Source organism: Vigna radiata, chromosome 5 (genome assembly GCF_000741045.1).
Source record: "Vigna radiata var. radiata cultivar VC1973A chromosome 5, Vradiata_ver6, whole genome shotgun sequence".
Taxonomy (NCBI): domain Eukaryota; kingdom Viridiplantae; phylum Streptophyta; class Magnoliopsida; order Fabales; family Fabaceae; genus Vigna; species Vigna radiata.
The window spans coordinates 31872792-31894691 of record NC_028355.1 but is presented as its reverse complement, the minus strand read 5'-3'; the positions used below and the strand labels follow the sequence as shown (position 1 = coordinate 31894691).

Sequence of the window (21900 nt, the reverse complement as noted above, 5' to 3'; positions counted from 1 at the left end):
TATATATTATACATAAAAAAAATCTACAGACTATTCATATTAATTACACACTTACACTTGATAGTTGTCAAATTTAATGAATACTATTAAATCTATGTTAATGTGTGTGAACTTTTTTATTAACTGTTTATATATAGGAAAATAATAAGAATGTGTTTCATTCAACACGTCAAGTTGATACATTCTTAAAACGAGGTCAGAGCATATATTTTCTTTTTTAAAAATGCAAAGAAATCACTGTTTATTTTTTTGTTGTTGTTGTTTTATTCATTTTTACAATCGTATTTTTATTATTTATTAATTATATAAAAAACAATTGTTACAAAGAAAATAAAATATTAATATGTAACAAAATGATTTAACTCGAACCTATTACAAAAAGAAACTATATATTTAAAAAAATTAGTAACATTAGAGGATTATTTAGAATAAAATAAACCTGCATATGTATGAAGAAAGAGAAAGAAGAAATATGGTACCTATATATGTGCAGTGATGTGATCTGAATTTCTGCTATTTGCCGGCCAGCGGAAGCATAACCGTTTGGAAAATGTTATACCCATTTTACAAGTAATGTCGATATATCCAACGTGATTTTTTGTCGATTAGACTAGAAAATTTGTCATTTACAATCTAATTCAAAGTATGTTGATTTTAGATTCTGCAACTAGAATCAAATTAATATGTAAGTCATATTTTTGTAATTTTTTTTTTATATAAAGATGGAATTGTAAATGAAAAAAAATTAGGAAAGTATAGAATATGTAGATAAAGATGAAGATGAATTGAAGTGATTAATTGGAAATTTAAATTGCATACATGAAAATGGTGATCCAAATTGTAATATTGATTATTCCATTTGTCACTTTCCATCAAGGTCTTAGAATGTTTGAATTGTAACCACTATTTATTACTTTTAATTTACATTTAAATAACCTATTTATATTTATTCTTATTTATGACAATTACACACCAAAATAAAATAAAACAAAATTACATAAATTGTAAAACTACTTCAAAAACTGTCCATTGAGTCAAGTGTGCTTACTCATCACATACTTTGCAAACAGCTATCATAAATTAACTTCCCTTTCAATACAGAACTCTTTCTTTCTGGAGTATGTATAGTAAACTTTTTTTCCGATATTATCTTCCTTGGTACTGTTCAAACTCTCCATTATTCTTTGTTCGTTTGACTCATTTTTCTTCGACGTATTGATTCTTTTTTCTTATTTACTTCACCATTTTACATTATTTGGGTTCATTTCTTCGTTGTTGTGGTTCACTTTGCATATAAGAGGGCAAAATAAGATAGATTGTTCTAAAAATTTATTCCAACAAAAAATGATAATAACACTGCTTTTCAATTTCATTTACTCAATTCTCATTGTTTATTTGTATACTATAATACGCATTCTACATTACTACTATCACCACTCCCAAACAACTAAGATTCAGAAAACTAATCAAACTAAATCACCCAATGACACACTTCTTGTACAACATCACTTTCACTTGTTACAAAGTTATTCTATTATTCTTACGTTGAGCAAGCATTTACCTAGCTAAGGGCTTATATTCGGTGTCTACTTTCACGCTGACCGGTGCAACAGAACACCTGGGATCAGCTAATTCGGTTGCTAAAGCCTCCTGTAGTTCAATCACTACCACACTCATCATTGGCCTTTCGTTGGGATTTGGAGAAACACAAGCCATTGCTATTTCTACGGCTTTCCATGCCGAGTTTATGTCAAAATTTCCTTCTAAGCTTGAGTCAACTATGGCCCTGATATCCCCTCTTGATATCATGGAGCTAACTCGATCACTTATGTGACCCTTTTCTTCATTCCCTACCATTACTGGTTGATTTGTGATTATTTCCAAGAGAACAACTCCAAAGCTGTAAACATCACTTTTCTGAGTTAATCTATTGGAATAGTGGTAGCTGCAAGAGAAGTCATGAAACCCAAATTAATTACTCTTTGCGGATTTTGCCATGAACTCAAATATTAACGTAGAATATCTCCTTATATTCTCGTAGAAAACGATGGAAACGTTAAAAACTAAAGTACTTACTGAGGGTCCAGATAACCGAAACTGCCAGCAACAACAGTTGACACATAAGACCCCCCATCATCTGGGACAACTTTGGATAGACCGAAATCAGATAACTTTGCTTGGAAGTGTTCGTCCAACAAGATGTTTGCAGATTTCACATCTCTGTGGATTATAGGAGGCTTGCAACCATTTTGCAGATATTCCAATCCTGATATTAGATTTATAATCACGGCAATGTGTTAAAAGGGTAAAGGGAGTTAATGTAAATTCACAAATTCAATTTTACTTTCTAACCTAAGGCTGCATCCAGTGCAACACCAAGTCTGTCCTTCCAGCTCAAGAATGGTGATTCTCTGTGTTTACCTACAAGAACAACTTCTATAACTTTCTATTCTATACATGTTTGTTTGTGTTCGGTAGAACTTATTCATACGACTCATACAGTTCTCCAATATTAAAAATTCCATCTCCAGAGTTTCAGAAATCAAATCTAACTTGGAAATTGATTACACAAACTTTTAAGAACAAAATAATTTTATNCGTAACCAACCTGAGAGATGTTCTCGTAAGTTCCCTTTAGCCATGTACTCATATATGAGACCCTTATTGGTTCCTTCGTTACAGTAACCAATAAGGGATGTCAAATTTTTGTGATGAACTCTGAGTAGAAGTTTAACCTAGAAATATAAGTCACAACCATGTTAAACCATATTGGGTCGGTACTAAAGTCAGAAACCTAGAGTAAATTGATTAATATACCTCTGCTTGAAATTGTTGATAACCATGAACTGCTGATGGGGAAAGCATTTTCACTGCAACTGGAGTGTCATCGATAAAGCCCAGGTAAACTGTTCCAAATCCTCCTTTACCAATAATTCTTTTGAAATTGTTAGTGATTTGAAGGACATCATAGTATGAATACATTTGACTTTTGCGTTGCTGGAACGAATTATCCTTTTCTGTGAATTGCTGTGAAATCTCACTCTGATGATTTACTGCCACCGAATCTGTAAATTTTTCAACTTCATTTTGAAAGATAATAGGTTAAAAAGGTGATCTTTTGGTAAATTGTTGATAGAAAATACAAACTTTTCTTAGTTATTTCAGCATTACCTTTTGATTTTTGACTTTTAAGGATCCACAATATAGCAACGGCTATTAGAAGAATTAGAACCCCACATATTGATGCTACTATGGGTATGACAGTATTTTTCTTTTCCTTCTCGTTGCATTGACCAGATTCACATAGATATGGATTTTGACCCACACTAGCATGGAAATCACAGAAAAATTATGTTTCAAGTATCAGTAAACCTTACAAGTAATCCATAATTTAAATACATTCTTCAACTTATTTTGGTTGTGTTTAGAAATTAGATGTGTCATGTACATATTTATTAATCTCAAACACTGCCTTAATATAAGCAATTAATAATCATCAGCGTAAATAACCATATTATGAATTTGAGACCTTTTAATCAGATTCATACCTTAGTGAGAGAGAACCTTGGCGTGATTTTTCAACAAGTGCAGAGGGAATTGAACCGGAGAGGTCATTCTTCTCCAAGTTTCTAAAAAGATATGGTTTTCTATTATCAGATAAAGAGGATCACATCACGTATATAGTGTTTGAGTAAATGAAGTAACTTACAAGATCTTCAAGTGTTGTAATTGAGACAGAAAATCAGGAACTTCACCATTTAAGCTATTGTTAGATAAATCCCTGGAAAACAAATAATTTAGCCTTTTTAACCATGTTTAAATGTCGACTCAAGTAGGAAAAGGTATGTCGACTCTTCACAAATAATAAATACATAACGGAAACAGTAAAAAGATTTAAAACAAGAGATTTTTCTGTCGGGTGAAATAAAAGAAAAAGAAAACTCACAGCTTCTCCAACATGGTGAGGTTTGAGATGGAAGGGTCAATCTTTCCTGACAATCCACTTGACGATAAATTCCTGTTTTGCTCAATGAATAGTTATATATAAGATTTGATCTTAATTAGTTTTATGAAGGTATAATAACAATTTGGCTAGCATGACTTACACAGCTGTGATTCTTGGAAACTCATTGCCGAGATAAGTACAGTTGAGACCATCCCACAGGTAGGCTGCAGGGGCGCATGGATCACCTTCCCAATCCCTTTTCACTCCATAAACTGACTTGATTCTTGTAATCGCTTCAACTTTTTATTCAGTGAAAAAAAGGTAAAAAGTAGTTAAGTTCGTGTAGAATAGTGTAAACCAAATAAATGGATTTAAAAAATGAAAAATACCATCTCCTTGGAGTGTTTCTGGTTTCTGTAAGTCTATTACTCTGTAAATTTCAATGGCACTGATGATGGGAGGGAGGGTTGAATTTTCAGTCCTCTCGAGGGAAAATTTAATTTCTTTCCCACTGATGGCTAACGTCGAATATATAGTATTCATACCATGGTAGCGGGGAGAAAAATTTTCATACCATGATTCATCGTTCAGCATGAAGTTGAAATGTCTTGTCTGATTGGTGGTTAACACTTGAATTTCCGTGAAGTGCATGTACACATAGAATTCATCAGTTTCAAGTTGTGGCTTCCAGCTTATTACCAACGGAGCACTATCATTTTGTGGTTCAACTGCGGTGCTCATGATAGTTGCTCCCGGCTTGTAATCATTCTCATTTAAAGAATCATCGGGAATGGAGGCATTTAGTGGTTTCCAATTTTCGCCAAAGTTACAGTCGTTCCAGGAAGAACGACTATACCAGTAACGATCATAAACATCAACGGGGTACCTAAGAGAAAATCAGAATAAATCCAATAATCAATCAATCAATATTATAAGGCAACACATTTAATCCATAAGTATGATTTCACCTGTTGATTGTGTTTGAACCCAAATCGCAGCGCAGGTAATTGTAAAGTTCCAGTGATCCGAATTGAGTGACGTATGCATCATTATTCAAAGTCCTGAATTCTATGGCTGTTATAAATGGTGTGCCATTGCCTGTGTCAACCAGACAGATTTGCACATAATCCATTGAAGTTACATGTACGATCTCCTTGTGTCTGATGCTGGTTGCATTGTATATAGTGACTGTATCCCAGCGGTTAGGTCCGAGAAGAAGATCAAACTCTGGTAACATATTTCGGCCATCATAATTTCCGTACAGAAAAGTAGTGCGGATGAAATACTTAGAGCCTCTTGTGACGTTTATTTTGTAGCAGTTCCTTTTTCCTTCCGGGAAGCTTCTCAGCCTCCACAGTTGTCGTCGACTTTCTCTGCTGATCTCTTCAGATGCTATTGTCTGACTCACACCGGTATTTATGAAATCTGCATCCGAAACGTAATTTATGCCATATGTTGAATCAGTATAGTTGACACCTGCTTGAGCTCCGCAATCTATGCTGATGAATCCTAAAACATGAAATTGTGGAATAAACTTTAAGTGGGTCTCACACAGTTTCAATAATTGTAAAAGAAGAAGAAAATCCTTGTTTGCAGGTACAAAGTTTTCCACCGCAAGCTTCTCCCCAAAACATCAATTGGCAGTGTAAGAAAAGCAAGAAAGGTGTATGCAGCGAGACAAAGAGAGCAAGGAGAGAGTGGAGGAGCTGAGTTTGCCTCTAAGTCAATGTTGTGTTTGTACTCGCTATTTCTATAAAAGTGTTCTTTTCAATAAAAGGATATTTTTCTATACCAACAGAAATTACATTTATTACTGTTAAAAGTTGCTACAAATTTCTAGACAAATAAATATTAATAAGGATAGAATATTCATACAAATTACTACAATTACACTTGTTTGAGAGTTCCATGTAGTTGTGCTTTGTTTCTCTTTCATATTGCTGCCTACACTCTATCCTACCCTTATCTATAATCTTTTGATAAATGAGAAGTTTTGGTTCAAGAATGTGAGATATTAAAAAAATTAATCTTTAAAACAACTTATGACAAAAAAAAAATAGATATTAGTTTTTAAATATCCTAGTTTGTTGGCAAAATGGTTTTTGAATTAGTATTAATTAGTCTTTAAAATCATATTTTAATGATAAAATAGTTTTGTACAGGAGTCTTTTTATATATTTAGAAACTAAGTCAATTTTTTAAGAGTTAAACTAGAAACCTCTCACCAATTAAAAGATCAATTAATTAATGGTTTTGTTTTATTCTTAAGTTAATTTATTCACATCAATCACCCATTTATCTTTCTAAAATCTAGCTGTTCCATTTAATAATTTTTTAGACTTTAGTTTCAACATAAAGAAAGAATGATGAAAGAAAAAAAAAATGAAAACGAAACAAAATTTGGTTGATTGAATTGATAGAAAAGAGAGAAAAGAAAACATGACTTCCAATATGATTATGATGTATCAATTTTTTTTTTCTCTTTTATATCTTTATTTTCTATTATTTTACCACAGCATAAGACTTTTAAATAAATAAAGATATAATTAAATTGTTGGACAAAAGAAATGTTTGAACGAACCTGGTTGAGCATGAGTTTGAATAAGTAGAACAGCTAAAACAGCAAAGTAGAAACTCATCCACATTGTATATCTTGACTTAGATCACGATTCAGCTACTCAAAAGTAATTTCAAGAGCTTTTTAGATTTGATTTCTCATTCCGTGTTTAAATCTGCAATATAGGTCATAAAATAATAGTGTAATTTATTATTTTATGACCTAGGTAAATCGAAATAAAACAGATTAAATATAATTTTGTGACGAAAGTGTAATTTATTTAAAGAAAACAGCATAAAAAGGCTTAATATTAACACAAAAACTTAAATGATTAAGCATAGATATTCTGATTATACGCAGACCAAGAATTGCAGCACCAACAGATGATTTTCTATATAAGTGATGTCATAAGTTCAATTTTTTATATTATTAAATAAAATTCATTATAAATAATATGGTATTATATTATTCAAAATTATTTATTTTTCTTCATAATAGATAGAATTAAGAAAGTTTGCTGTGTGTATTTTTATGTGTAAGCGTTTGATTTGATCTTTCATATTTTTATTATATTTTTCTTTCTCAATGATATTTTTTTTATGGTGATTAATTATATATTTGAGTTCAATTAAGATGCAATTACTTAATTATTCTTAACATAGCCTTAAAAAACTTTTAATTTTAATTTTGTTGTTTTATTATTATTTAAATAAACACCTAAAATTTAATGTTATCCTAATTAATATTTAGAAACACATTTTTCATGAGTCATTTTTTTAGCACATTCGAGTCAAATCACTTACATTAAATGTTAATAATTTATTATTTTCTTTCTTCTTTGGTTACATTCATCTTTCATATACTAAAAGTAAACTTCACACACACACACTTGTGTTTTTTTTTTTTTTTTGTTATTTGATTTATTTTTAAAATCTTATTTTTATTATGTATTAATGAGAGTGAATATGTAACCGACCATATTCTTCATAACCCTTTACGTTCTTCCCACTCAATTTTCAACTTTCATCACAAATAATCTCATATCATCTAAATCAAAAAGCATAATCCTAATAAACAATCTCATACGAATTATCTTAAATAGTAAATTACCAGGAAGAAAGTGTTGGAGAAAATATGATTGTGGAAAGTCTAGAACTATAATTAAAGCTTTATATATATATATATATATATATATATATATATATATATATATATATATATATTAGAGATGAAGATTTGGCCAACAAGAAAGCTGCATATGAATGAAAAGAAGGAAAAAGAAAGATCAAATATATGGTACCTATGCAGTGCAGTGATGTGATCTGATCTGAATTTCTGGTGTTCCAAGACTACTACATTCACCTTACAATCCATCAAAGCTATATGATAATATACTATAAGAGTTTGTTCCTTATACAAAGAAGCTGAGGTTGACTATTATGGAGTGACTAGGTCAGAAAACAAAAACAAACAAAAAACGACAATGACTGTTGACTCTGTGGTTACAGTTGCACGTTAGCTTCAATTCCACAACTGACGTCAAAACCTAACCTTATGATGCACTGAAACCACTAGGTCATTTTTCATTGTTCAGATTCAAATTCTGGTTCTTGTATATTACTCTTAGCGTGTGTTTGGAATAGAGAAAATACTTATTAGATACGGCAGATTCAATTGTCTACTTGTTTATTTAAATTTAAAATTAAAAAATTATTTAAAATTGATAATTTTATTATTTTATTATCTTATAATTTTATAATTATATAATTATGATGCACTACAGACGATGACTTGACTTTCATCTTATAACTTGTAATTATTATTGGAAAAAAAAAATGTAAGGATTTTGTTATAATGTGGTTAATTAATGACTAGGTCAGAAAGATTCTCTTTGTGAAGGAACGAACTAAAAACAACAGAAACACACAATCACGTGTTGTTGACTCAGTCAATAGCTTCAGTTCCACCACTCATGTCAATTAATGGGACTATCATATGCTTATCCTTTCTTGAGATATGCTTTCATGAACAGAATAACTTTTAATAATTTTGGATGATGATTAAATATTAAAATTTATATTTTAATTCTGAAATTATTAGTTAAGATTTATTATTAATTTAATCTTGTAAAGCATGATGACCTATTAACACAGGGCTGTTTCTTCCTGATCCACCATTTTTTACTTTCTGCACCCCATCATTTTCGATCTCCCAATTTTACCCTTTACAGATATTTTACTAAAACCCCGAATTTCTTATTCCTTTTTCTTCCTGGGCAGCTGAATCTTATGCACTTCTCTCTCTTCATCATTTCTCTCTCTCTTGGTTCTTCCTTCACCAAATAGACAACGTTGAGCAGCTCCCTCCCTCCATCAATCATCTCTCTTTGGCTTCCTGCTACTTTATTTTAATTGTAATCCTAAAATATCCATTACGAAATTTTAATTTCCAAGGATAAAAATTTGATTAACGTTCCAAATTTTCTCTGCTCTATGTGGGTGGAAACTTGGTCAGATTCAACTATAATTTTTTCATACATGAAACGAATATAAAATCTAACTTTTAGAGATAGATATTTAGTTGAGTATTAAAATGATGTAATGTATAACACATTGTTCTAATATCCTTAATTGAGTATTAATGAAGTATCTAATCACCCTTATTGACTGTTATCTAGTATGTCATCATCTCACAGTCACCATTGCACAAGGCATCTCTTGAATCTTTATTTTGGTGACTGCACACAATTTCACTGAAACTGGTAACTTCTACTCATTGATCTTGAATTGTTTCGGGTCCACGAAATTAATGCACTTCAAAGTTTAAACATCAACATGCGAGGTATCATAAATATCTTCCTAAATAAATTTCCCAACCACCCCATAGGAGTTTATGGAGTAAATGCCTTATCATTTTCTTCTAATCACAAAAAATATCAACTGTTTGATAATATCTGCTTATACCAAATAGCAAATGGTGATCACTTTATGAAATTTCATGGATGGAAAATGGAGATGCCATTGGGCTTGGATCTTCACCTTATGGTGTATCCTTGCATATACCATTTCAGAATTTTCAGGAAAGTCCATTCTGGCCACAGAGAACAACTCTATGCAGCACAAACAAGGAAGAAGGAAACTGGATGATGTCAGTGGTGAGGATTTTCTGCTACTGCTCTGAGCTTGTACAAAATTGTCCAAAAAGTTATACGTACTTATTAAATAGTAAATCTAAAATAAAGGGTTAAGGAAAAGTACTGAATTTTTTATTGTTATATATCCATATATTCTTCTGATGTCAGTTTGTGTTAATTCTAGGTTCTATTTCCATTGACTGTGGGATACCAGAAGAAGTGGCCTACACTGATGAGAAAACTCAGATTCATTACACTTCAGATGCACAGTTTATTGGCACTGGAACAAGAAAAAATATATCCCTCAAGCTCACTTCTGAAATACCCCAAGGAGTTTTCACTACTGTGAGAAGCTTCCCTGAGGATAAAAGAAACTGCTACACTCTACGACATCCAGAAGGCGGAAATACTATTTACTTGATAAGAGCTTCTTTTATGTACGGAAACTATGATGACTTGAACAAGCTGCCACAATTTGATCTCTATGTTGGAGTCAATTTTTGGGACTATGTCAAGTTTGAAAATGCCACTCATGTTGTAATCAAAGAGATTTTACATGTGCCATCTTTGGATGAATTATATATTTGTTTATTGAATACTGATATGGGAACTCCTTTTATATCAGCACTGGAGGTGAGGCACTTTGATCATTCCAGTTATAGAACAGACTCTAAACTCTTATCCCTATATAGACGTTTTGACATTGGATCAACAACCAATGATATAGTGAGGTAAGTAGCATAATCACAGATGTTAAACAAGTTTAATTTCTTTACATTGTTTAGCTTTTAATGTTGTCTGATTACATGTAGATTTGAAGAAGACACTTATGATCGAATGTGGTATCCTTACAACTTACCAGATTCTACACCACTCAGTACTTCCTTGAGCATTGATTCCTTGAACCATACTGCTTATCACCTTCCACCAGCAGTAATGAAAACTGCTTTGAGACCAACAAATGAAAATGATTCCCTGGAATTTGATTTTGACACTGGGCATCCTACTTCAGATTCATATGTCTATATGCACTTTGCTGAAATCGAAGATCTTAAGGAAAACGAAAGCAGGGTATTCGACATTACACTGAATGGACAGATTTTGTCTGAATCTGTTTCTCCCAAGTATTTGCTGTCAAAAACGATAGAAAGTAAACAGGCCATTAGAGGAAGTAAGCTCAAGTTTTCTATGTACAAGAAACCAAATTCCACCCATCCTCCCATTCTAAATGCGATGGAGATTTATGTTGTTAAAGAATTCTTGCAATCACCCACAGATCAAGAAGATGGTTAGTGTTGTTCCTTGTCCTTTCTATGATTTCCTTTTTGGTTTTTTTTAGTAACAGTTAAAACTGTTAGAAAGGTAGTAGAAGTATAAACAACATTACAAGTTAGAAAAGTTGGTTAACGAAATAACAGACATTGACATTGTATGCTTGTGAGAATTATAGTTAAGGCTATCATGTCCATCAAATCATATTACAAGTCGATGTCGTCGTTGGGTAAATCTTGGCAAGGAGACCCTTGTGCACCGTTGAAATACTCTTGGCATGGTATCAACTGCAGCAATAATGGATATAAATCACCCACAATAACTGCATTGTAAGTTCTATTTTCTAAATTTGGAATTTTCATTGTTTGAATAACCGCAGATCAAAACTTATTTGAACTTCATGCAGAAACCTAGCCTCCAGTGGATTAGATGGCCCGATAATTTATTCTTTTTTGGAGCTCAAATTCTTAGAATTCTTGTAAGTGTTAATTTGACAAGAGATTGAGTAAATTCTGTTCCTTCCCGAAAAAGGGTTGGAAAATATGATATTTCTTCTCTAAAGTTGGACTTAGCATTTAACATGGATTCCTTAAACAATTATTAGTCTACCATAATTTTAGTTTAACATAAAAACAATGCTTTGTTTTTCAGGGATTTATCAAACAATAGCTTAACAGGACCACTGCCTGATTTTTCAAAGCTGCAATACTTAAAAACTCTGTAAGTTATAGAGATTTCAGTATCTATATTTGTCAATGGAAATCAAAATAGTCATCTGATATATGCTATCTTAGCAGCAATTTATCAGGGAACAGACTCTCGGGTGAAATTCCTCCACTGCTCTTGGAAAGATCAAATAACGGTTCCCTTATGTTGAGGTTTGTTTTGGTTTGAAATAATGATGTTAATAAGTTTCTAACTAACCTACTTTTTCTTGTAACTTCTTTATTTTGCTTTTCTTCTTCAATCTTTTGAAACAAAATTGTTATGACCATAGCGTGGATCCGGATCTCTGCCCGATAGGCCCATGTGAAGAGAACAAAAACAATATTGTTCCACTTGTGGCAGGCATTCTTTCAGCTGTAGTCTTTTTCATTGTATTGGGTATTGTGCTGAGTATCATTTGGAGGAGACGCAACAAAAACCCAGGTCTGAAAATAGATAAAACTGTCTTACTTTGAAGCTAAACTGAGGATCTCACAATCATCGACTTCAAAATGCATTAAACTCCTTTTGTACAAAGAACAAACTAAACTTTTTCGCTTCAAATGACAGAGAAATAATGTATTTAATAAACACGAAAAAAAGTCACATATTTAACTTGAAGTGTATAATAAAAATGACTTTATGATGATCATAAATTTTTTATTACTTTGTTTAGCCTCAAAGCAAGCTGTGAGATCAAACGAAGAAGTTGTGCTGAAGACAAATAATAAACAGTTCTCGTACTCTCAGATAATGACTATAACCAATAACTTTGACAAAACAATTGGGAAGGGAGGGTGTGGAATTGTTTATCTTGGTTACTTACAGGATGGCACACAAGCTGCTGTCAAAATGCTCTCGTCTAAATCTCCTCAAGGATCTCAGCAGTTTCAGACAGAGGCATGCTTCTCACCATAGAAATTTGAGATGGCATATTTTGAATTTAAGGAAATATTATAGCTAAGATGGCATGCTTCCACGTATTTGCAGGCTCAACTCTTAATGCGTGTACATCATAAGAACTTAGCTTCCTTTCTTGGATACTGTAATGAAGTCGGACGCACAGCCATCATTTACGAATACATGACTAATGGTAACTTGGAAGAGTATCTTTCAGGTATATTAATGTTTCCCCGTTCATTTCATGCTTGCATTGCATAGTTACTTCATCGATTACTATATTCAAGTAAACAAGAAACAATACTCTTTTTTGTGTCTGAGTAGATCCTAAAAGAGAACCATTGAGTTGGAGACAGAGGATTCAGATAGCAGTTGATGCTGCTCAAGGTTAGTGGTGTATGAGACTTTTTATTTTCTCACTCCTCTGTTTGCTGTGATTAAAGGATGCTGAATTACTGTATTGGAACTTGTACTTCAAGGTATCGAGTACTTGCATCATGGCTGCAAGCCACCAATAGTCCATAGAGACATAAAGACTGCAAACATTTTACTGAATGAGAAAATGCAAGCTAAAGTTGCAGATTTCGGTTTCTCAAAATTTTTCTCAGCTGAAAATGAAAGTTACGTATCAACTGTAGTTATTGGCACTGTTGGATATCTTGATCCAGAGTAAGTTTGATCAAACAAACATGGTGTGGTTTCTTTTATTTTCAAGGTGGTTTTAAGTTGAACATATCTTTTCCAACCTTTTTGAGTTTGCTTTTACAGATACTACATATCCAGCAGGCTGACTGAAAAAAGCGACGTTTATAGTTTTGGCATTGTACTTTTGGAGCTAATTACTGGTCAGCCAGCCATAATAAAAGGTCATCAGAACACTCACATTGTGCAATGGGTTAACCACTTTCTTGAAAGAGGAGATATACAACAAATTGTTGATCCAAAGATGAAAGGAGATTTTGACTTTGGTTCTATGTGGAAGGCCTTGGAGGCAGCAGTATCTTGTGTGCCTTCAATCTCTATCCAAAGGCCATCAATGAATCACATTGTCGCTGAACTGAAAGAGTCCTTAAAAATGGAAGCAACTCGAGAACAAGAAGGCATCAACTCGATTGAAATGAACGTTGTTGATCTTGAAGCTGATTGGGGCCCAGATGCAAGATAGTGGTCAAGAATGTGTTTTCTAGTTTCTTTTTTCTATTATTTTTAGTTTTATAATTTTTTGTCAGCCTCCAACTATATATAGTCTTGTGGATTTACAAGAGAATACATCCATTATCCTTCTAAAGTAAAAGGCATACATATAATGCTTAGCAAGAGAGGCAAATCTCTCTGTGTGAAAAATGTAACATGATTAGATGTGATATATTTTTTCTTTTTGGTAAATGATTTAAATTCATTATATTTGTATCTAGTCATATATTGTAAATTGATCTTTAGATTCTAATACAATCTTAAAAAGATTAATTTAAATCTAAGTTAATTCTCGTATAACCGGTTTGTAAAATGATGTTTACATCTGTTTATATATTGTAAATTGGTTTTGTTTGATATAGGATTTCCAACTTTGAATCAAAATTAAATCAGAAAATGAAAAAAGTTCAACTTGAATTATCCATTTTATTCACCGAAAAGAAGATACACCGCTAATTCATCAATGGGAAAAACTCCAACTCTCCGACGCAAGTAGCTCTCTCGTGATCAAGATTATTATGCTGCCTCTTAAGCACAAAATTTCAACAACTTTTCTCACCGACCACCATAGTAAATAAAAGAAACAATGTAAACAGACACGAGACTGGAGTTTGTGACTAGAAAGCAAAATCACGTGTGAGGTTAAAACGTATGGTCTCAAAAAACAGGAAATTACCGAAGGATGTGACCAGTTCATGTGTTCTCATTTAATAGCCATGCTCAACTTCAATCCTCCTCCATTAGTAGGGTGATAAGGGGTCATTTCAGTTGCCATATTAGTTCGACACTTCAACTTATAAATATAACACATGCACAGCAAAAAGGTTATTGTTAGCCATACAAAGATGAATATCAATAGCACAAAAGGACTTCTTGCACTCTTTGCATTTGTCTTCTTGGGATGGGGTAATGCACAAAATACCCTTGTGCCAGCAATCATAACATTTGGTGACTCAGCCGTGGATGTTGGGAATAATGATTATTTGCCTACCCTTTTCAAGGCAAACTACCTTCCTTATGGAAGGGACTTTGTCAACCATCAACCCACTGGGAGGTTCTGCAATGGGAAACTAGCCACTGATATTACTGGTGAGGACATAAATTTAAACTTTAAACTCACTAGGCTTGGTTAGAAATAAAGTTTCATTCTTGTGGAAATAACGTTTCCTTTTGCAGCTGAAACGCTGGGTTTCAAGACTTTTGCACCTGCATATCTTAGCCCTCAGGCTTCAGGGAAGAATCTTCTCATTGGAGCAAACTTTGCTTCAGCAGCCTCTGGTTATGATGAAAAAGCTGCTATTTTGAACGTAAGTTGGGAAAGAATATCGTTCGCACACACTCAGGCAAACTCTTATCTTTGAAAACTTATGTTTTCCAATATTATTTTTGCAGCATGCGATTCCACTGTCTCAACAGTTAAAATATTTCACGGAATATCAAGGCAAGCTGGCCAAGGTTGCTGGCAGTAAAAAAGCAGCGCTTATTATTAAGGATGCGCTGTACATATTGAGCGCTGGCAGTAGTGATTTTGTTCAAAACTATTACGTCAATCCTATAATCAGCAAAGCCTTCACTCCTGATCAGTATTCTGCATACCTTGTTGGTGCATTTTCCATCTTTGTTAAGGTATTTTAATTTGTTACTGTTACTCTGCAAGCTATGGCTAGTAACTGGAAAAAAGAATCATAATCTTACCAAAACAGAAAAAGACTTAGAGGTGCTTTGTTTTGAACACAGGACTTGTATAAATTGGGAGCTAGGAAGGTTGGAGTGACTTCACTCCCACCTCTAGGTTGCCTACCAGCTGCAAGAACTTTGTTTGGTTTCCACGAAAATGGTTGTGTCTCGAAGATCAACAGTGATGCCCAAGGATTTAACAACAAAATCAAGACAGCCGCAGCAAATCTCCAAAAGCAACTTCCTGGTCTTAAGATTGTTGTCTTTGATATTTTCAAACCTCTTAATGACCTTGTTCAATCCCCTTCAAAATTTGGTAATTAATACTTAATTTGACTAGAATACATTCACACATGACTTTGATCCCTTGGTGTAAAAGGATGGTTCGTATTCATCTATACTGTCTTTTGATATTCAATAGGTTTTGCCGAGGCAAGGAAAGGTTGCTGTGGTACTGGAATAGTGGAGACAACATCTTTATTGTGCAATCCAAAATCACCAGGAACTTGTTCTAATGCAACCCAGTATGTGTTTTGGGATAGCGTCCATCCTTCACAAGCTGCTAACCAAGTTCTAGCCGATGCATTGATTTTACAAGGCATTGCCCTTATCACATAAGGGCTCATGGCTCTGTACCACTACTGTTTATGGAAATGAGGCAAAAGCTTATTATTTCTCGATTCCGGAGAAGCCAGTATTGTTGTATTTCATAAAATCTTGAGAAATTTCGTATTAACTCATCGTGGAAATAATGCATGTAGGAATGCTTATATTTATTTGCTCTTTTTTATCCTGTTCTCCTTAATCAAGGTCATTGTGAAAATCAAGGAACAACGAAATTCAAATTTGAAATGAATTATTGCTGCCGCAAGCTTTCCATTTTACATTCATAAGCACATACCCAAGGAATCACCTAGAAAACGATAACACGACTACATAATGCAGGTAAAAATCAGAAGAACACGATAGACATAATCACTCAACTGATATTTTAAATTTTTCCCATGACAGTGATATCACCGGCTAGGACATGTACAGCCAGATTTTACGCCAGGATATGCAATTAATTAATGCTAAAAACTAGTTATGATGTTACGCAAAACCAAGTGTAGATGAAGCAGATGTTAACGATTTGAGCAATGATATACTAATACCAAAACAGAGTTACCAAAGCCATGACAAATGACGAGGCTCACGACTCTCTCGTTGCACATTCATCCAATGTTAACTGGTGATGTACCGTCTCCCACATCGTACACCAATTATGAATAAGAAGAAATTATGACAAATATCATTCTCCAAGTTATAAAATGTTGTACTGTGGTAATCAGAACTAAAACTATTTATGAAGTATGACTACGATTGAAAAAGCATTTTTATTTAGTACACAGATGGTGTCTGAACTACACCTGACGGCTAATTTACATTGACTACTTCACAGTATATATTTCTAATGCATCATTGATAATAAGTTACAAAAAACTAACTACATGATGCTGATCTACTACGTCTTTGTTGTCTAGCACTCACGCTGGAATCTCTTAAAGCTTCTGCGTATTTCTCCAAATTATTTTTTTCCAAGCCCAAGGAATCTGAGAAGGAACCACTTGTACGTGCACTGAATTTCTTTGAGCTTTCCATGAAAGCGCTATCTGAATTTCTCCTATTTACTTCTTCCTGAGTACACGTCAACCTAGAGAAATCAAGGGAAGTTCTGGATGTGACAATGGGAGTTGCAAACTCACTCCTAAGACCCTCAATTCCAGTTGAAGTACTTTGCCGTTGAGGATTGCTATTTTGACGTCTGAATTTTTCTTGTGATGAAACATGACTATGGTGATGACTACTGTCTTTACCTTGTATCAGTTGTCTAAGTTTGCTTAAAAGCTTGGTCTGGCTTGTGGTGTTAGTTTTGGCAGCAGATGAATTATCTACAGAAGAAAAATCATCACACTCTCCAATGTCAGTGAGAGAAGAAGCCTGCGAGGAGGACCATTGATCTATATCAAAGTCCACAATGTTCCCTGGTCCATCAGCATTTGCATATTCAAGTATAAGCTGCTTGGCTTTCCTCTCAGACGTGGGGCTCAAGCTTCTGCTTAAGTCCTTTGCAACCGTTTTACCTGGTGGGGCTTCATAGTTTCTTAGTTCATATCGTAAGCAAGCATTTATCCACCGCATATATACTAATTCTTCAAGATCTGAACATCGATCAGAATATAGTTGCTCAATTTCCTTCGTCAAGTGTGCATTTTCTTGTTTAAGACACTCACTTTCTTGCTTCAAAGCATCTACCTGCATCCCAAAAGCACAAGGTAAAGATTAGAGTCTAACAAGTAGTGACTGAAGGAAAGGTGTTGGTGATTATAATCTCCGTACCTCTGGGTCTTCCAGAACTGCATTAGCGAGGATTTGGGTAGAATCTAATCTTCGAACTAAGTGAGAATTTTCTATCTGCAATCTTAAATTAGACTTCCTCAACTCTTCTGCTTCAGACTCAAGCTCCTTTAGCTTTTGCAGCTTAACTTGAATGTCCTGATCACAAGCAGCATCTTTGCATTGTTGGTCTTGCAACCTGGAAACTTTTTGTTGAAGACTTATTATCAGCTCCCTGTTCTGTTCAGCTTCATACCTAATTTTCTCATTAAGTAATTTGACTTGCGCTTTTGCACTCTCAAGTTCAGCCAGCACTTTTGCATGATCCGAGACCTGTTCCTTTAGTCTCAAATTCTCAGACTGTAAGGTCTTAACCTTCAGATTGAACATCTTTACCTCCACAGTACTTGCTTTCAATCTATTTTGCAGCTCCATCACTGCTGTTTCTTGCTCTCTAAGACCGCAGTACTCGAGCAGTTGAACCTCAAGACTGTGTTCCCTCTCTTGAAGCATTCTAATCATGCGCCGGAGTTCAGTTACCTCTTGCTCATAGTCATCCTTCTCGGGATCTGCATATTCTTTTAACCATGGTGCTTCCATATTTATTTTAGAAGAATTTCTAACAACTGTGGCTCCAAAGTCTATGACCTTAAGAAGATCATTAAATTCAGGTAGGAGGAAGTCATCTCTATCACCATTTTGTGTACTGTCAGGAGAGAGAGCAAGAGTACAATTGCCAGTTATCACCCTGTCGGTGCAAGTTTCTTCCTGCAATCAAAGCAAAAGTTAATATTAGTTTTTAAGTTTTCTGAAAAGAAAAACAAAATGGCCAACTTTATGTAATGTGTATAATTAGTTATGTTAATTAGTAATTGCATGCAAAAGTATCTTACATACAAATTTATTTTCTTCCTAAAAAGTATTTTAGATACAGCACCATGATATGAAAGGTTTCAATGTTAGAATTCAGTTGCCCGACCAAAACTTTCTTAACTTCTTACTATAATTTTCTTAGTTTCGACAACAGTTTTTCTTATTGGTTCACACTAATCAGTCCATTAACCTAACTAATTAGTGGCTACGGGTACCTATAACACTACTACTTTACTAAAATATTTACACTTTTTAGATAGTTTCTTTTTTGTCGGAAACCCTCAATATTTATAAATTCCCACCCTCAGTATTGATAGTAATGAATCAAAAATAAAAGCTTATAAAAATGACAGCTTTAAAAAATCAGAAAAATACTATTTCTTTCTGTGACAGAGTACCCAAAAGCAACTTACAGAACATAGAAAATTTCCTGCTGAAATGGTGTTGCAAGTGCTTAATGCTGCCCCTATGCCTCCTCCTGAATTAACTTCACTCTCGTTACCTGGGAAAGATAACAAACGAAAAAGACACTTATATTCATCATTCAAGAAAACAGAGGGGGGAAAGAAAGATGAAATATTGGTGAAGCAAAACCAACCGAAAGAACCCCTCTTGCGTGACTTGGAGGGCTTGATTCTTCTGATTCTGAAGCGTGAGTAGAGAAATCCAGCAAACGAAAGAGCCAAAGCCAAACCAAATTTAAGCAGAACAGGCTTCACACCCTTTTCCTGTCCGATCATCGTCCTCACAATTAATCTAATTTCTCTTTTAGCCTTGAAGAGAGACAAATATCTCATAACTTTCCATCATCATCATCATCCTCATCCATCTCAAACCCACGGAAAAAGCACAAGATTCATTTGTGGTTTATGCCTAGAAACACAACAAAGTCACAGATAAGCAAAGTCCACAATCCACATATTTACTGGGAAAATCATACAGCTGACCAGAAACCATTCACATAAGAATCACAAGAAAGTCAAATTATGCGCGGCCTACTAGTAACTTGCTGGTTAGATTGATTCCATGCAAAAGCAAAAGTAAAAGTAAAAAATAATAAATAAATGAATAGCTCGTGACATAATCCATCGCTATCAAAAGTCAAAACTAAACGTCTGAAAGGAAGCATGATCAAGTAAAAACTCGTTCAAATTATGAAACAAACAAAAAAGGAGTAAATGAAGATGAATACTCAAAGGCCAACAGGAGTTAACATGAGAAGGCAACAACTCAGGTGAGTAGAGGAAAATCTGTGAATTTGGAGGTTTGCTTAAATGTGATGGACGTTGTCCTTTGGCAAATAGCTTCGGTTGCGTGTGAGATTGTCCCTATCATGGCCAAAACAGCAATTGGGCATAATGGAATTTTTTGAAAAATCATGTCTTTATAGTTTATACCAAGAAACGTTAGCCATTGATTCTTGTCGTGTGTAGGAATGGTGAAGGCGACTGGATGGTGGGCCATGTCAGCGAGAGAGACAGAGTTGAAATTAAAGAAATTGGAATTATGAAGGAAAAGAAAGAAATAAAAATGAAGATTCGATTCGATCCATTCTGGCTCTACGGGGTTAACAGCGAAACCATTACTGATTAGAAAGAGAAAGGGCAATATAATATTATGGTTATGGAAAAAGAAACGATAGGATGTATTAATGTAAATGTTTTTATTTTAATAAAAAATTAAATTATTTTATTTCATTTCTTTGAAATATTGTAATATTTTTGTTTTCCAATTTTAAAACTATTATTTAACTTTTGCTTATGTAAAAAAAAGTTTGGATCTTATTATTTTATTTTAATCTTCTTTTATTTATAACCTAAAAAGAAAAATAGTATTTTTAGAAGTGATGGTAAAGTAAAAATAGTGAGTCTCGATTATTTTAATATTAAAATATTTTATTATAAATAGTTACACCTCTCTATAAATTACTTTTTTATAGTTCTTTACTTTCTCTCTAAGAGTTCTAACTCTTGAGTCATCTCTTTGACAATCAGGAGGTACCTAATCGATCACGGCAGCGCTACCCGATTAATTTATTCAATAGAGCAAGTAAGTTTCTACTCATTTTTACATGTGAGTTTCGGTCCTTCGTGCAAAGAAACTGTTTTGCATGTGTCAATTGGTTTTCTTCCTTTATTCTTGGTTGATCTAGAGTTCTAAGGACTCTTTCCGTTTTCAATTTGGTGTTTCGTAAGTTTGTCTAAATATTCTTTGCGATTCAAGTAATCGGCGGAACATTTTTAGAGTTGGACAGTTTCTTTGAGAGGTAAAGAAAGCTAGTGTTTGCCTTTTAAATTGGATTATAATGTACGAAGTTGTGACTCTTGGTATGTATGTCATTGTATATTGTTGGCTATGCCTAAAATGGTCTTCTTGGTGTTAATTGTGTTTGGTTGAGAAGAATAAATGGTAGGATGCTTGATTCTTTGGTGAATTTAGAGTAACCTTGTAAATGCAGTTGGTATGATTGTGTTTATGTTAATTTTGGTTGAAGGGTTAAGAGTACAGGTGTGAGTAGGATTATATGACAGTTTTGGTTTAAAATTGAGGTTGCAAGGGGTAAATAGTTGAGATTGAGGTTGGTTGGAGTAATATAAATTTCTAAGGTTGGTTTGGTGTTGTTTAAGACTTGATGGTGAATGTGTTAAAATATGGTTTAGAAATGATTAGTAGTAAGTTGATGATATTTTGATTAGTTTTAAGATTCATTTTGGGGGTTTGGACTAGTGATATTTTGAATCAATGGTTTTGTGCCCAAATGGAAAGTTTGGGGTGTGTTAGTAAGTCATTTTTTACTTGTTAGAGTTCTTAAGTTACTTCAAAATGAGTTAGGACTTGTAGAATTCAATTTTGGTCTCTAAAGTGAGGTTTTGATTAAGTTTGGATTGAAATCTTGTGATTAATCAATTTAAAATGAGTTTAGGTTGGTTTAAATATGTTTAGTTAAGTCAATTCTAGTTTAGAATACAATTTAGGAGTGTTAGAAGTTGGGTAAGATGCATAGAATTGGTCAGGAGTGGTTGAGATATGCAAATTCTACAGTTTTTGTGCTGCAAAATTATGCAGTCTCGTTGAGCGAGAGTATTCTAGCTAAGCAAGCAGAACACTTCTAGTTGTGCGAGAGTAGTCACTAAGTGAGAGGTGAGTGAGCAAAGCCTACTATCTCTGTTTTTTTACAGCAACTCTTGGTACGCTGAGCAAATGGGCTGACACACACTTTTAGTTGAGCGAACAGACTTGGTGGTTGAGTGAAAATATCAGATTTTT

General features: G+C 33.7%; 4 protein-coding genes across 5 annotated transcripts; 2 read left to right on the top strand and 2 right to left on the bottom strand.

Annotated features, from left to right (window-relative positions):
* Positions 1 to 1114: 1114 nt before the first annotated feature.
* On the bottom strand, positions 1115 to 7868 carry LOC106759693 (putative leucine-rich repeat receptor-like protein kinase At2g19210). 2 transcript variants are annotated; one of them, XM_014642996.2, is made up of 14 exons: positions 7804 to 7868; positions 6528 to 6678; positions 4915 to 5371; positions 4336 to 4832; positions 4107 to 4245; positions 3947 to 4018; positions 3710 to 3781; positions 3549 to 3629; positions 3172 to 3326; positions 2818 to 3080; positions 2609 to 2735; positions 2353 to 2421; positions 2077 to 2266; positions 1115 to 1945 (listed from the first exon to the last, which is right to left on the bottom strand). In XM_014642996.2, exons 2-14 carry the CDS (start codon positions 6589 to 6591, stop codon positions 1558 to 1560), a joined length of 2574 nt encoding a protein of 857 aa, XP_014498482.1. In that variant the 5' UTR covers positions 6592 to 6678; positions 7804 to 7868; the 3' UTR covers positions 1115 to 1557. The 2 variants fall into 2 exon arrangements, with proteins under 2 accessions (XP_014498482.1, XP_014498481.1); XM_014642995.2 differs by having other exon boundaries at positions 1116 to 1945; positions 4915 to 5455.
* A 1355-nt stretch (positions 7869 to 9223) lies between these two features.
* LOC106760602 (putative leucine-rich repeat receptor-like protein kinase At2g19210) lies at positions 9224 to 13683 on the top strand. Its single transcript, XM_014644022.2, has 13 exons — positions 9224 to 9657; positions 9821 to 10367; positions 10449 to 10924; positions 11087 to 11237; positions 11315 to 11386; positions 11560 to 11628; positions 11706 to 11786; positions 11906 to 12057; positions 12290 to 12513; positions 12604 to 12730; positions 12838 to 12900; positions 12993 to 13182; positions 13282 to 13683. The coding sequence occupies exons 1-13, from the start codon at positions 9501 to 9503 to the stop codon at positions 13676 to 13678; spliced, it is 2706 nt and encodes a 901-aa protein (XP_014499508.1). The 5' UTR covers positions 9224 to 9500; the 3' UTR covers positions 13679 to 13683.
* An 824-nt stretch (positions 13684 to 14507) lies between these two features.
* Positions 14508 to 16251, top strand: LOC106761066 (GDSL esterase/lipase APG). The gene is made up of 5 exons (XM_014644559.2): positions 14508 to 14796; positions 14884 to 15014; positions 15100 to 15333; positions 15445 to 15700; positions 15806 to 16251. Exons 1-5 carry the CDS (start codon positions 14517 to 14519, stop codon positions 16000 to 16002), a joined length of 1098 nt encoding a protein of 365 aa, XP_014500045.2. The 5' UTR covers positions 14508 to 14516; the 3' UTR covers positions 16003 to 16251.
* Positions 16252 to 16726: 475 nt separating this feature from the next.
* LOC106759784 (protein CHUP1, chloroplastic) lies at positions 16727 to 20005 on the bottom strand. The gene is made up of 5 exons (XM_014643122.2): positions 19826 to 20005; positions 19232 to 19506; positions 19047 to 19135; positions 17764 to 18528; positions 16727 to 17679 (listed from the first exon to the last, which is right to left on the bottom strand). Exons 2-5 carry the CDS (start codon positions 19428 to 19430, stop codon positions 16867 to 16869), a joined length of 1866 nt encoding a protein of 621 aa, XP_014498608.1. The 5' UTR covers positions 19431 to 19506; positions 19826 to 20005; the 3' UTR covers positions 16727 to 16866.
* Between the last annotated feature and the right edge of the window lie 1895 nt (positions 20006 to 21900).

What these genes read in the sequence shown, in the direction of transcription:
- LOC106759693 (XM_014642995.2), bottom strand. Translation starts at nt 6,591, where the DNA reads ATGTGGATGAGTTTCTACTTTGCTGTTTTAGCTGTTCTACTTATTCAA. An exon ending in TAAAAGTCAAAAATCAAAAG is followed by an intron (nt 3,081 to 3,171) that starts GTAATGCTGAAA and finishes TTCAAAATGAAG; the next exon opens with TTGAAAAATTTACAGATTCG. An exon ending in TGCACTGGATGCAGCCTTAG is followed by an intron (nt 2,267 to 2,352) that starts GTTAGAAAGTAA and finishes ATCTAATATCAG; the next exon opens with GATTGGAATATCTGCAAAAT.
- LOC106760602 (XM_014644022.2), top strand. Translation starts at nt 9,501, where the DNA reads ATGGATGGAAAATGGAGATGCCATTGGGCTTGGATCTTCACCTTATGG. An exon ending in CTCAAATTCTTAGAATTCTT is followed by an intron (nt 11,387 to 11,559) that starts GTAAGTGTTAAT and finishes TTTGTTTTTCAG; the next exon opens with GGATTTATCAAACAATAGCT. An exon ending in GAGACGCAACAAAAACCCAG is followed by an intron (nt 12,058 to 12,289) that starts GTCTGAAAATAG and finishes TACTTTGTTTAG; the next exon opens with CCTCAAAGCAAGCTGTGAGA.
- LOC106759784 (XM_014643122.2), bottom strand. Translation starts at nt 19,430, where the DNA reads ATGAGATATTTGTCTCTCTTCAAGGCTAAAAGAGAAATTAGATTAATT. An exon ending in ACGCAAGAGGGGTTCTTTCG is followed by an intron (nt 19,136 to 19,231) that starts GTTGGTTTTGCT and finishes TATCTTTCCCAG; the next exon opens with GTAACGAGAGTGAAGTTAAT. An exon ending in CAGGAAATTTTCTATGTTCT is followed by an intron (nt 18,529 to 19,046) that starts GTAAGTTGCTTT and finishes CTTTGATTGCAG; the next exon opens with GAAGAAACTTGCACCGACAG.
- LOC106761066 (XM_014644559.2), top strand. Translation starts at nt 14,517, where the DNA reads ATGCACAGCAAAAAGGTTATTGTTAGCCATACAAAGATGAATATCAAT. An exon ending in AAAAAGCTGCTATTTTGAAC is followed by an intron (nt 15,015 to 15,099) that starts GTAAGTTGGGAA and finishes TTATTTTTGCAG; the next exon opens with CATGCGATTCCACTGTCTCA. An exon ending in CATTTTCCATCTTTGTTAAG is followed by an intron (nt 15,334 to 15,444) that starts GTATTTTAATTT and finishes TTTTGAACACAG; the next exon opens with GACTTGTATAAATTGGGAGC.